This window comes from Harpegnathos saltator, unplaced genomic scaffold (assembly GCF_003227715.2).
Source record: "Harpegnathos saltator strain DR-91 unplaced genomic scaffold, Hsal_v8.6 scaffold87, whole genome shotgun sequence".
NCBI lineage: Eukaryota > Metazoa > Arthropoda > Insecta > Hymenoptera > Formicidae > Harpegnathos > Harpegnathos saltator.
Genome location: NW_020230714.1, coordinates 145,544 through 157,638, shown reverse-complemented (window position 1 = coordinate 157,638; position 12,095 = coordinate 145,544). Strand labels below are relative to the sequence as shown.

At 55.5% G+C, this 12,095-nt stretch overlaps 1 protein-coding gene across 1 annotated transcript in view; it reads right to left on the bottom strand.

The window, feature by feature from the left end:
- The window catches only part of LOC105181729 (serine/threonine-protein phosphatase 2B catalytic subunit 2), a 135,164-nt gene extending 125,137 nt beyond the window's left edge, over window positions 1-10,027 (bottom strand). Inside the window, exon 1 of the mRNA XM_025307462.1 lies at window positions 9,715-10,027. Within this exon, the coding sequence (XP_025163247.1) occupies window positions 9,715-9,766 (52 nt within the window). The 5' untranslated portion in view covers window positions 9,767-10,027. The remainder of the gene's footprint in view (window positions 1-9,714) is intronic.
- Between the last annotated feature and the right edge of the window lie 2,068 nt (window positions 10,028-12,095).

Below are 12,095 nucleotides of genomic sequence, written 5' to 3'. Positions count from 1 at the left end.
GTCCGTCGCCTGAGTCGCGAAAACAGAACGAGAGAGAGAGAGAGAGAGAGAGAGAGAGAGAGAGAGAGAGAGAGAGAGAGAGAAACAGGAAAATAGATGGATAAATGTGTTATCACCTTAGGATTAATTCTCCAACGGCGCTGTAGCAGGAGAGCGAATAACTCGGGAGAAACGGAAGAAACACAATTATATAACAAGTTGAGCGAGTATAAAAATAAATAAACCCCTACTTAGCAAAATTATACGGACACTCATAACGAAATTGCATCCTGCGATCCTGCGTAAGTGCCCCATGGAAATTTCATACAGAACGCCCGAGATATCTACGGCCGGGTGTGCGTGTCTCGTCACTCTCTCGCAGATTAAAATTTACAGAGTCCTGCCTTAAGAGCGTTTACGGTGCCCGCGCTTTTAATTGACGAGGCAAGGCTACTCCAAAGGGCGAGGGAGGGAACGAGTGCCGTTCTAAACACGCATTCGTGAAAAAAAAAGGGAACGAGCGAGAGGGCGAACGCGAAGACGAAGACGAGGGCGAGCGCGCTCGTTGTTTATTTATTTTTTCGTAAAGTCAACAAAAATTTCGCCACCGGCCAGCGGGAGCCGCCGCCGCCGCCGCCGCCGCCACGGAGGGCGAACAGTGGACCGCGGCCGAGCCAAATGTAGTTGGCCGACCGGCCAAATGAGTTTGCGTCTATTATTACACATCACCCAGCCGTGAGCCGCGAGTCGCGTCGCGTCGCGTCGCGTCGCGTCGTCGCGGGAGCGAACGGTACCGGGTGTACCGGAGGAGAGAGAATCGTGGCTCGCCAATGACAGATTCCTCCGACGATTCCGGGCCCGGATCTCGGCCGAAGGCCGGCCTGCGCGCGGCGCGTAGACGCGCGTGTCGAGGTCTTCGACGCCGCGCCGCGCCGCGGCCGTGTAAGCGATTTGTAAGCGTAGACTTTAGCGCGACATTTGTTGAGACGTCGATTTTTCAGGGATGACGAGATGGATGCCGCGTGAATGAGCCAGCGAGAGAGGGACGCCGAAGACCAGAAGATGCGCCGCGCGGGGCTCGCGCCAGGTTAGACGCGCGCTCGTGTCCGAAATATTCGCGTCTTTGGATTGTAAACTCGTCCGGCTTGGGCACGCCTCTCCTCTCCTCTCTCTCTCTCTCTCTCTCTCTCTCTCTCTCTCTCTCTCTTCGCGAAATGGAATTTTTACGGCCCCAAATGGAGCGAGGTATGACGTCGTTATCGTTACACGAACGCCGCGGTCAGGAATTTGCGGGCGGATCGTTATCGACCGCACTTCCCGCGCTACATCGAAGATTCATGAGAGAATATTTAATTGAGGAGCGTGATCCCGAGACTCGCCCCGACCATTTAACGGTAATTGGAATATCGAAGTCACAGAATGAAAAACGAAAGCACCGCGCAACGTGCCGCGACCGAGCGGAGTCGCCCGGCTGGAGAGAGAGAGAGAGAGAGAGATAGATAGAGAGAGAGAGAGAGAGAGAGAGAGAGAGAGAGAGAGAGAGAGAGAGAGGAGGTCGTGAAAAATCGCGGTTTCAACAACCGCGTGGATCCCTCCTGTCTCTGAGAGCACTAATTCCACAGCGATAACGCACGCATTTATCCATCTCCGTTTGTATGTTACATAACTCAATTATTCCCGCGTATACATTCTCTCGTATATATTCTCTCGTCATTTCCTCGCACAGTCTCGATCATCAAATATTAGATTTGACTCCCAAAGTCTACTGTTGCAAAATCCACCGCTTCTCCTTGCTTGATATTATTTCAAATGAGCCAATAAGTCTTTGTAAAACATACTTCTCTCTTTCTTTTTCTCTTTCCGTTTCTCCTTCTCTCCCCCAGTTTGTCCGAACGACGTTCACCCGATCGGCGATCGGCGAGATTCGCGTGGCGTTGATCGACGAGCATCGAGCGCTAACGAGGAGGAACGACTTCGCGCGGTCGGTGCTAATCTCGCGGATAAGCCGCCGGTATTTGCCCTGGAGATCAAAATCCGCGAGGATCGTAGTCTCCATCAGCCGGCCGCGCAAAAAGCCGTGCGCTCATTGTGTGACGCTAATCAGACGCAACGCTCGCGCGAGCTCGTCCGTCCGATAAGATCGCGCATATTTCGCGACGAAGAATCCGCGCGCTGGTGATAATGATCTTGAGATACGTACATCTCGCAATCTCTTTGAATCACCAGCCCCGAGATAAGCCGCAGCCCGGGGTTCATCGACCAGCGCTCCACCGCGCGAAGGGGCGGGTGCGGGAGGGGGAGGAGAAGGGGGCAGGTGGACGAGTCGGCACGCTTGTATCAAAGTAACACTCGGCGATTTTACACTTCTCGGCTATCGCTCGCTTTCGTGTATGTGTGTGTGTGTGTGTGTTTGTACATGTATAGAGAGGAAGGGACGTTCGATTAACGGAGATACCTGCGTCGGAAAATAATTTCAAGTTGCGCCGATTAATTTGCGGTTGCGTGATCTCTCTCCGTCGTCTTTGCGGGACAACGAGAGAAAGAGAGAGAGAGAGAGAGAGAGAGAGAGAGAGGAGGAGGAGGAGGAGGAGGAGGACGAGCAAAAACAGCCGCGCGATAAAGTGTCAGCGAGCGTTATTGAGAAAAATGGACAAGCGAGGGGGAGTGCGATCTCGTCGAGCTGTATGTACGTCTCTCTCTTCTAATTATACACGGCGAACACTTAATCGAGGCTTTCGTGAGGAGAGAACGCCGAGGCGTCGAAACGATGCCTCGCCGTGTAGACATACCCGTACGAATGTGCTTATGCAAATTGCCATCTCGAACGGCGGCCAACGCGTCGGATATTAAACGAACGCAAATAACACGTACGCGCGCGCGCGTGCGCGCGCGGAGGGGAACAGATGTTACAAAGCGTGCAGTCGGGACGTCGTCGCGGCGAATAACATACGCGATATACCGAGGCGCGAAATAATGCGACCGCGAGTCTACGATGTCGCGGGAACAATAATAATAATAATAATAACGATAATGCTAATAATAATAATAAAGGTAATAATTTCGACATAACCGTCAAGCGGTTTTACCGGGATGTCCCTGTGTGTGTGTGCGTGTGTGTGTGTGAGAGAGAGAGAGAGAGAGGGAGAGGGAGAGAGAGAGAGAGAGAGAGAAAAGACACGAGAGGAAACAAGCGAATAATCACGATTTACAACGCGAATACGTTACTCGCGATGGCCGTTTCAAGGGCGAAGATTAAATATAGACGCCTCGAAGTCATCGTCATCGCCATCGAGCGCGGTCTAAGTTCGAGAGTTCCTGTCGCCGGACCGACGCGGCGCGGCGCGGAGCGACGCGACGCCACTGGCCGCGTTATTTATCAATCGTAAACAGAAGTGGAGCGATAGGCGGGCGAGCGAGCGCTCTGCATATTTAATGCAATCGCGACACATCGGGTCAAGAGTATCGCGCGCAAGCTCTGTTTTTCTCCGTGAGTGACGAGACCACACGCACACGCGTGACGCGCGGTGTACAAGCGGTGTCATGTGATCGACCATTCGGCACGCGGCACGCACCTTCGGAAGACGAAGACGGAGACGAAGACGATGACAATGACGACGGGCGTATGTCGGTGTGAGAGCGTCGTGTCACCGTTGGAACAAGTTTTACCGGATTTCTACGTCGGCGTAATAAATAATCAAACCGCCTTTTCTCATCCCGCGAGGCGGGATCTATTGTTGACGCTTGCGAAACTGCCGCTGCGGCTCGGCCCGATTATTTATTTCGGGGGATATCGAAGAAGGCGCGATTTGTCGGCCAACTTGGCAGATTCGAAGATTTATTCGCAAACCGACATATTTATTTAATAGAGATTATTTGTTTATTTATTTATTTATTTATTTATCTCGTTCAGGGCTCTCGATGTATCCTTTGGAGTGCAACGGAACATACGGACGCAACGACGGGGATAACATCTTAATTTAACCAGTTGCAAATGGATTAGATATTCCGACGCCACGAATGGGAGATTATCGCGACGATAACTCCTCGTCCTCGTGTCACACGACGACGATGACGACGATGACGACGACGACGACGACGACGGAGACGCGAAACGCGCGTGTGCCGGTCGTAACGCGTAAAGCACGGTCGCGAAATAAATTTCCGCGTCGCAGAAAATAAAAAAAAGAGGAGAACGAGGACAATCGTTGAGAACCGCGCGTGTACAATCGACACGACGTCGCGGCGCGTCTCTCTCTCTCTCTCTCTCTCTCTCTCTCTCTCTCTTTCGCTCGTACTGGACGCTATTAGAGTGGAAAAATATTAGCTCGGTAACGCGAGAGCCGTCGGCGTAACGCGATGCCTTTTAAATTCGGTAATTGTCGCCGCGAGAAAGTGCCTCTCGGTCGCCGGCGGCGACGGCCGACGTAATTGACGACGCGTCGCGACGCGCCTCGTGTCGTATCGCATCGTCGTCAGGTTCTAAAATAATCCGAAGCCGAGAGCCGGTCCATCAGCGCGCGCGCACACGCTCGACTGCGAACCGCGCGGCTTTTGGCAGCGACGCGCCGCGACGTCGCCAGTCCGAGCCGATTGTCATCGGCAATCGTCATTCTGACGGCGAGCGTGAGCCTTCCACGTGACTCGGGAAGCTTCGCCGCTCGCGCAGGCATTACGTCAGGTTAAACACCCTGTGTACGTGTCGAGAAACGTTCCGATGTGCGCATCGGAGCAGAGAGCACCACCTTAACACGCGCGCGTGCAATCAGGTTAATAATATGCTTCGTAACAAATGCGCATACACACACACACACACACACACACAAACAAATACATACGTATAAACGTAAAATTCTATTGCGGTGTCGGATCACTGTTCTGACGCGATTGCTCCCTCCCCCCTCCCCCTGTTTCTTTGAATAATCAATATTATATAATACGCGAGTTATAACGCGCGCTAATAACGCGTAACGATAATAATAATAATAATAATAACGCGATAGAATAACAACGCGTGTGGTGGTAATTAGTGAATAAATCAATAGCACGTAACAATAATGCGGCCGGAAAATTCGAATAACCCAGTTACATTGTGCGTACAAAGCCATTCCCCGACGGTTTGAAGCGCGTCACCGACCGCGGTACGCTTTCCGAGACGCGATTTAATTTTCAGTACGCGGCTATTCTTCGTCGCAGAATTTTTTATTCCTCGAGGGGAGTGAAAGAGAGAAGGAGAAAGACAAAGGGAAAAAGAGGAAGAGAGAGGGATGGAGAGAAAGAGAGAGAGAGAGAGAGAGAGAGAAAAAGAGTCTCCACGCGGTGCTCCGAAAACGCTCGGCATTATGTATGCATGGCCACGCCCTCGAAAGTTAAAGCAAAGCAGCTTATAATATTAAACGTAAACATCTTCAAATCCATCGGCCTGAATTTTAATTCTACATCGCGCCTCTTGCATCCCGGCGAGCACGAGCGCGGAATAAATTATGGCGACGAGCCGTCGCGCGACGTCGCAAAATTACGCGCGAAGGGATAACGTAACGGGATATGCCCGGAGCTAATCGGCCGGGGGAGGGGGGAGGGGGGCGCCTCGTATCGCCGATTATTCGCACATATCAAACGGAGGCGAGAGATAAGCCATGCCCGAAGAGAGTTCATTCCTTACGATTTAGCACGTTCCAGCGCGGTGCGACGCGCGACACGCAGAGCGCGCGCCGTTCGCGCCGATGAGCGGCATACATTTACATGGGAAATTATGTTAATGCGTCCCGGCTAGCGATTCTCCTTCGAATCGAGGAAGCGCCGGGAAGCACGCTTCCGGGAAGCGTGGCCGACGCGAGAGACCTCGATATCCTACTTTTCATCCCGACATTCCGCTTAACGTTAATTTAGTGCTACGAATTTGACCTATTTCGCTTTTCTATTTCACCTCTACAGCTCTACAGCTCTCCGGAAGACCTCTCGAGAACCCACAAATTAGTGGCAAAATAAATAAATAAATAATGAGTTTCTCGTCCCACTTTAATGCTTTGAGCAGACCACAATTTTTATATTTTTATATTTTTATATAATTCGAGTCTCCACTGGTCCTTTCAGGTTTACAGATGTTGGAAGTTCAGGTCGAAAATAGAATCAAAATTTCGACTCGCATAATTTAATACTCTGAAGCCTATATCAAGCTATCCTTCTATTCTATTTAACCTACAGCTTTGCCGAAGAGCCCCTTGAGAACCTACAAGTGACAAATTGTACGTTTTCTGCCATTTAGAGGCTCTGAGTAGGACTTCAGTTATTATATAAATTAAATCTCCATCGGTCTTTCTCGGGATCTACAGATGTTGGACCAGTTCAGGTCAAAAATAGAAATTTCGACTTGGGTTGTCTTCTCCCTTCGCGAGTCGAGATATCGATCCAACTTTGGACTTGAAAATTTCACCGGACGCTAATTTAATACTCTGCGAGGCATCGACATATTCTGATTTTCTACAGCTTCGGCAAGAGAGTCCTTTCGAGGACCCGCGAGTAGCTGCTTGCCGCCATTTTCTGCCATTTCAGGACTCTGAGCAGGGCTTTAGTTACTGTACGAATTAAATCAGCATCGATCATCCAGAACCCACAGAGATATCAGAGTACGGTTCCGGTCGAAGTAAGACATCTCGAGCGGCTTGATTACGTCTCTCGGGGAAGGAACGAAGCGCGCGCAGTGGAACGGGGGGTAGATAGGAAGATCGCCCCGACCTGCAGACGCCGAGGAGCCGAGCCGAACGTGGGCCGCCGCGACGCGACGCGACGGGATCGCCGCGAGGAGTCGGCAATTAAAAATCGTCAGCCGCCGGCGCGCCGGCGTTCTTGGAGGCGCTCCAAATTACGACACGTTTGCGTCGCGACAATGAGTCACGCTCGCGAAACATTATTTACGCAGCCGCGGGGCGCACAGCGACGTACAAAGGGCCCTTTGTACGCCGGGGGCCGCCCGGGAGAGTTACACCCCTTGCGAGCCAATTATGATGGCGCGCGTGTAAATCGCGATTTCGAGAGATTCCCGCGCGCTTAAGCGGCGCGAATTAAAATGACCTTCTTCGCGCGCGCGCGCGGTCAGTGTTTCTCAACCTTCGCGCCGGATGTGGTCGGAGAAAAAGCATACAAGCAACGAGAGGGAAAACCGCAGCGTCCATTTCGTCAATCGCCCGCCCCCCTCTCTGCCCCTTTCGGAAGGTCCCGAGTAAATCTCACTCGCCCAACAGGCTGCAATCGACTTGCGATGTTACGAGTCGCATTTTTTTTTTCTTTTTTCAGGCGGTGCCTCTAATCGGTCTCCCTCTCACCCTTTGATCCGCGAACGCGTCGATCGTGCTGTCGCCTCGTCTCGCTCTCGTGCGTTTCGATTGGCGACGGTTATATCCATCTCTAACTACATAATCGACACACCAGAGCCGGATTATCCGGCACTCTGGAGTGTCGGATTACGCTATTAAATTTTACGATAGTCGGTTAAGCCGCCAACGTTTTAGACAAACTCGCGCGCGCGAGAGAGAGAGAGGCGGCACCGGAGCTCCGGTTGACACAGTAAATAAATGTACATACACACGTACGCGCGAAGGTGGGAATGAAAGAGGAGAAAGAGGGCGTGAGAGAGAAAAAGAGAGGGAATAAATTTCGTCAAACACAAGTGCAATAAAGACAGCGTGCGAAAAGGATGAAAATGTGTATACACGGTAAAAAAGAAAGAAAGAAAAAAAAAGGACAAAACAGCAAAAAAAGCATAAAAAAGAAATATAAAAAATAAAGAGGGAGAGAGAGAGAGAGAGAGAGAGAGAGAGAGAGAGAGAGGCGGGCAAAAGGGAGAAAAGGGGTCACCACGTAAATCCACGCACCCTCGTTGGGAGCGCGAAGTTCGCGAAGCGGACGTGACCGAACAATATTTACACCGCGGCTGCATGGAGGCCGGTGGAGGCGGGCGCGCGAGGGGGAGAAAAATTTACCCGCAGTGTTAAAATATTTAGCTGTTCGCGCGAGCGGAAATCCAGTCGCGCATCGTGCTTCGATCTCTTTAATTTCATGACCTACATTCGCATGCGCGCGCGCGAGAGCGACACACTGGCCCAAGTCGAGTCGAGTCGAGAGATCGAAGCGGTCGTGCTCGCTCTCTCGTTCGTGGGAGGCCGGAAGCGCGACAGAGACGGAGACGGAGACGGAGACGGAGCCGAGGCGGCCATTCGCTCGACTAGACCGCTAGGAAAAGGGAAAAGGGCAAAGAGCGAGAGCGAGATAGGGGATGAGGGAGGGAAGCGAGAGGGGGGAGGGGGAGAAAGAGAAAAGGCAGAAGCAACAAAAACGCCGCCAAACAAAAACACGAGGGCGCCAGTAGATACGCGGGTCGATGACTCCCTCTCCCGGCAGAGGGGGGCTGCCACCTGTGTGTCCTCCTGAACCGGTCTCGTTTTTGCCGCTCGTTCCCGGCGACGACACCGCGATGACGACGATATACCCGTCGCGTATCCCGTCCCGGGGACAAGCAGCGGCGATATTTCACTCATCGAGACTCGCCTCTTTTCCGATACGCTTCCCGGCGACGGGAGAGGGGACGTACTCGCGGGTTTCTTAAACGCAATGTGCAACAAGTATTCTTGGTCATATAACCAGGATGTTGTCGAGCTTCCCCGGACGCCTCGGTATTGTTCCCTTGGCAACGCGAGCCCCGCGTCGCACGCGTGTTCCATGCGACGGCGACGGCGACGGCGACGACGTCGCATCTCGTCTCGTCTCATCGCGTTAATTTACGCCGCGCCGCGTCGCGTCCGCAGACGCTCGCAGAAAACGCTTCGCACGGACGGCGGCGCGTCCTCCAGACGATCGCGTTCCTCGACCCCGCGGAAACGAGGCTAAGCGAGCGACGCGACCTCCGGGCGAAACCTCCGGGGAAGATGGCGGGGGTTGGTCGCGCGGGGTTGGAAGGTTAGGTTGCCGCGCCGCGGACCGGGTTACGAGGCGCGACGTTATAAGCGACTTCTGGATGCACAGCGGACCGATTCGTCCGGACGACGACGTCGTTATCGTCGCAGTTTGTTCTCCAGCCGGCGCGGAGAAAGCGACTCGCGCGATTTCGTCCCAAACGCGAACGGCGTTCGCACCGCCGAGTCAGATCGATAGCAATGGCGCCGCGCGCTCCTCGGCGAGGCGGCGGAAAATCAATCGCCTGCACGACACGCGGCATGTTTTGACGCGCCTATTCCGCTCGTCGTCTCGAGCAGATCCGACCAAGTCGGAGCTGGAGCTCGTCGGCGTCGCGCGAGCCTCGTAACCGGATCACGACTCGTCCGCGGACCGCTGCTCGTCGTCGCGGTCCGGACGGTCACCGGAGCGACACCGAGAGTAAGAGAGAGAGAGAGAGGGAGATCGCACACCGGTTTCGAGCCTCGCGCATGCCGGTCGCAAGCATGAGATGCAACAAAATATCAAGGAACAACGACAAAAACAAGTCACCCACCGGTCAGGTCAGGTCAGGCTGAGCGAACGAGCGAACGAGCGACGTTACCGACGGAGGCGGCCGGATCGAGACGGTGCTCGCTTGCTCGCTCGCTCGCTCGCTCGCACGCACGCACGCATTTGCATACGACGCGCACGCATCTCCCTCCACCGCACTCGCAGCACGCGTCGGAGCTCGTTCACGCGCGACCTGGCGACATGCGTGCGCCCGACGGACGCAGCAACGAGCTAGAGCTTGAAGAACAGTTGGCTTACTTTTGATCACTCGGTCCGTCGTGGAGAGCTTCTGCGAGTTGTTCGAGGTCATGCTGTATCTCAGGATAAATGACGGAGATGGGCGCCTCTCTCACACTCCCCTTCCTTCTCTATCTATCCCTCTTCTCTCCTTCTCGGCCACTGCTCACTCCCGATAATCAGGATCTCCTTTCGCGCTGTCCTTCTCGCTCGCGCCCGCGCTCCGCGCCGTGTCACTCCGCCCGCACCGTTTCCTTCCCCGCGCTTTCTTCTTCCGCTTCTTCCTCTTCTTCCCACCGTCTTCTTCTCCGTCCTCCTCGTCCTCGTCGTCCTCGGCCACCTCCTCCTCCTCCTCCTCGCCTCCTCCTCCTCCTCCTCCTCCTTCTCCTCCTCTTTCTCCCTGTTTCGCGTGCTTACTCGCGCGAGATAGCGGCGCCCTACCTTCCGCGTATACGGAGGGGTTGGGTGGAAGGAGAGGGCGGTATTTTCACCTCGAGAGCCCGGCGCGGCCGCCGCGCACACACACGCACATACACACGCGCGCACGGAAATACGCCGCCGGGAGGGAGAGAGAGCGAACGGACGTGCGGACGACTGGGGGGCGGGCGGACGGGGGGAGGGAGGGTGGCGGAGAGGTGACGGAAGTTATCGCACGGCACAGCACATCGGTGCCTAGGAACTGTTCATGGGCGTTCTTCACGATGCCGCCGAACACGGGGACGAGAGAAGAGCGGAGACGCACACGTCTCTCTCGACCGTCTGCTCCCTCGTACCTCTTTCTCACTCTCTCTCTCTCTTTCTTTCTTTCTTTCTCTCTCTCTCTCTCTCTCTATCTGTGTTTCACGGGCGGTCCCCTCCTCGCGCCCGGGAGGGTAGGCGCACCCGAGTGCACTCGCGGGTGCACGCGAGATGATATCGACGAACGATGCGGGGAGGGGGAGGGGGGATGTGGTGCCTTTAGGCTCGCGGGAGCCTCGTCCGTTCGCTCGCTCGCTTCGGGATCACGCTGGACCACGCGCGATCCGCACACGATAGCGACGTCGACGTCGGCGACGATGGCGATGATCAGATGGCGGTGGCGACGACTCGATTGACAGGGACGACGGCGACGAGAGATCGAGCGAGATTCTCAGCACGAACGCGACACCACCGCACGACTGTGAACAATAGTTGCTAGTGAGTTTAGTAATTTGGAGAATGCCAACGTTCTTCCGAGGACGGTGACTGTCACAGTGGCAGCGGCGGTGGTGGCGACGAGGACGACGTGGAGTACGACGTCGACGACGACGACGGCGACGGCGACGACGGCGACGACGACGGCGACGGCGACGACGGCGACGACGACGACGGCGACAACGACGACGACGGCGACGACGACGACGACGACGACGACGACGACGGCGGCGGCGGCGACGACGGCGGCGGCGGCGGCGGCGGCGGCGGCGGCGGCGGCGGCGGCGACGGCGGCGGCGGCGACGACGACGACGACGACGACGACGACGACGACGACGACGACGACGACGGCGACGGCGACGGCGACGACGACGACGGCGGCGGCGGCGGCGGTAGCGGCGGCGACGTCGGTAGCCGCGACGGCGACGACGTAAACCGGAACGACACCGTAAGGACACGAAACACCGCGACACGGAGCCGTGATACCGACACCCACGGTGGAGACACCACGCCGCTAAATTTTACTACAAGATGTCTGTCTGAGTCCCCGCGACGCGCACACTGGACACTTCGCGGACGGGAGACGCTCGCGCAACACTCCGCGCGCAGCAATCATTCGAGACAACCGCCGATTGGCCGCGTTGCCACGAGCTGCCGCCACCCGCGCTCGCCGGCGAACGCGAAGCGCGGAGGCGCCACCGATCGCGCGATCTTTTTCTCTCTCTCGCTCGCTCTCTCTCTCTCTCTTTCTCTCTCTCCTCTCCTCTCACTCCCTCTCTCACCCTCTCTCTTTCTCCCTTCCTCTCTCTCTCTCTCTCTCCCCCTCTCTCTCTCTCTCTCTCTCTCACCCTCTCGTTCTCCTTCTCTCTGTCGCGTCGATACTCGGCCTTATCTCGACTCGACGCGAGCGTTTCGCGCCGACTTCAGGCGGCATTTCGAAAGGAGAACGTCCGTCCGTGATTATTCGCTCGTCACTCCGCTCGCACGAAAGATCGAGAGAGCGCGGCTTCGCAGGATCGCTCGACCGAACGTTCGTTCGCGCGGTCGAGGATTCTCGTCGCGGGGTTGTTTTCGTGGCAGGACGAAGAAGCACGGGTCATCCACGCGCGCGCGCGCGCGCGCGCTCTCGGTCGGCGAATCGATGTTCGAATATAGTAACGTTATCGGGTGTCCTTTATGTGGCCCGCGGGATATCCGTTTACAGGCGTAAAGAATATCCGAGCGCCGGG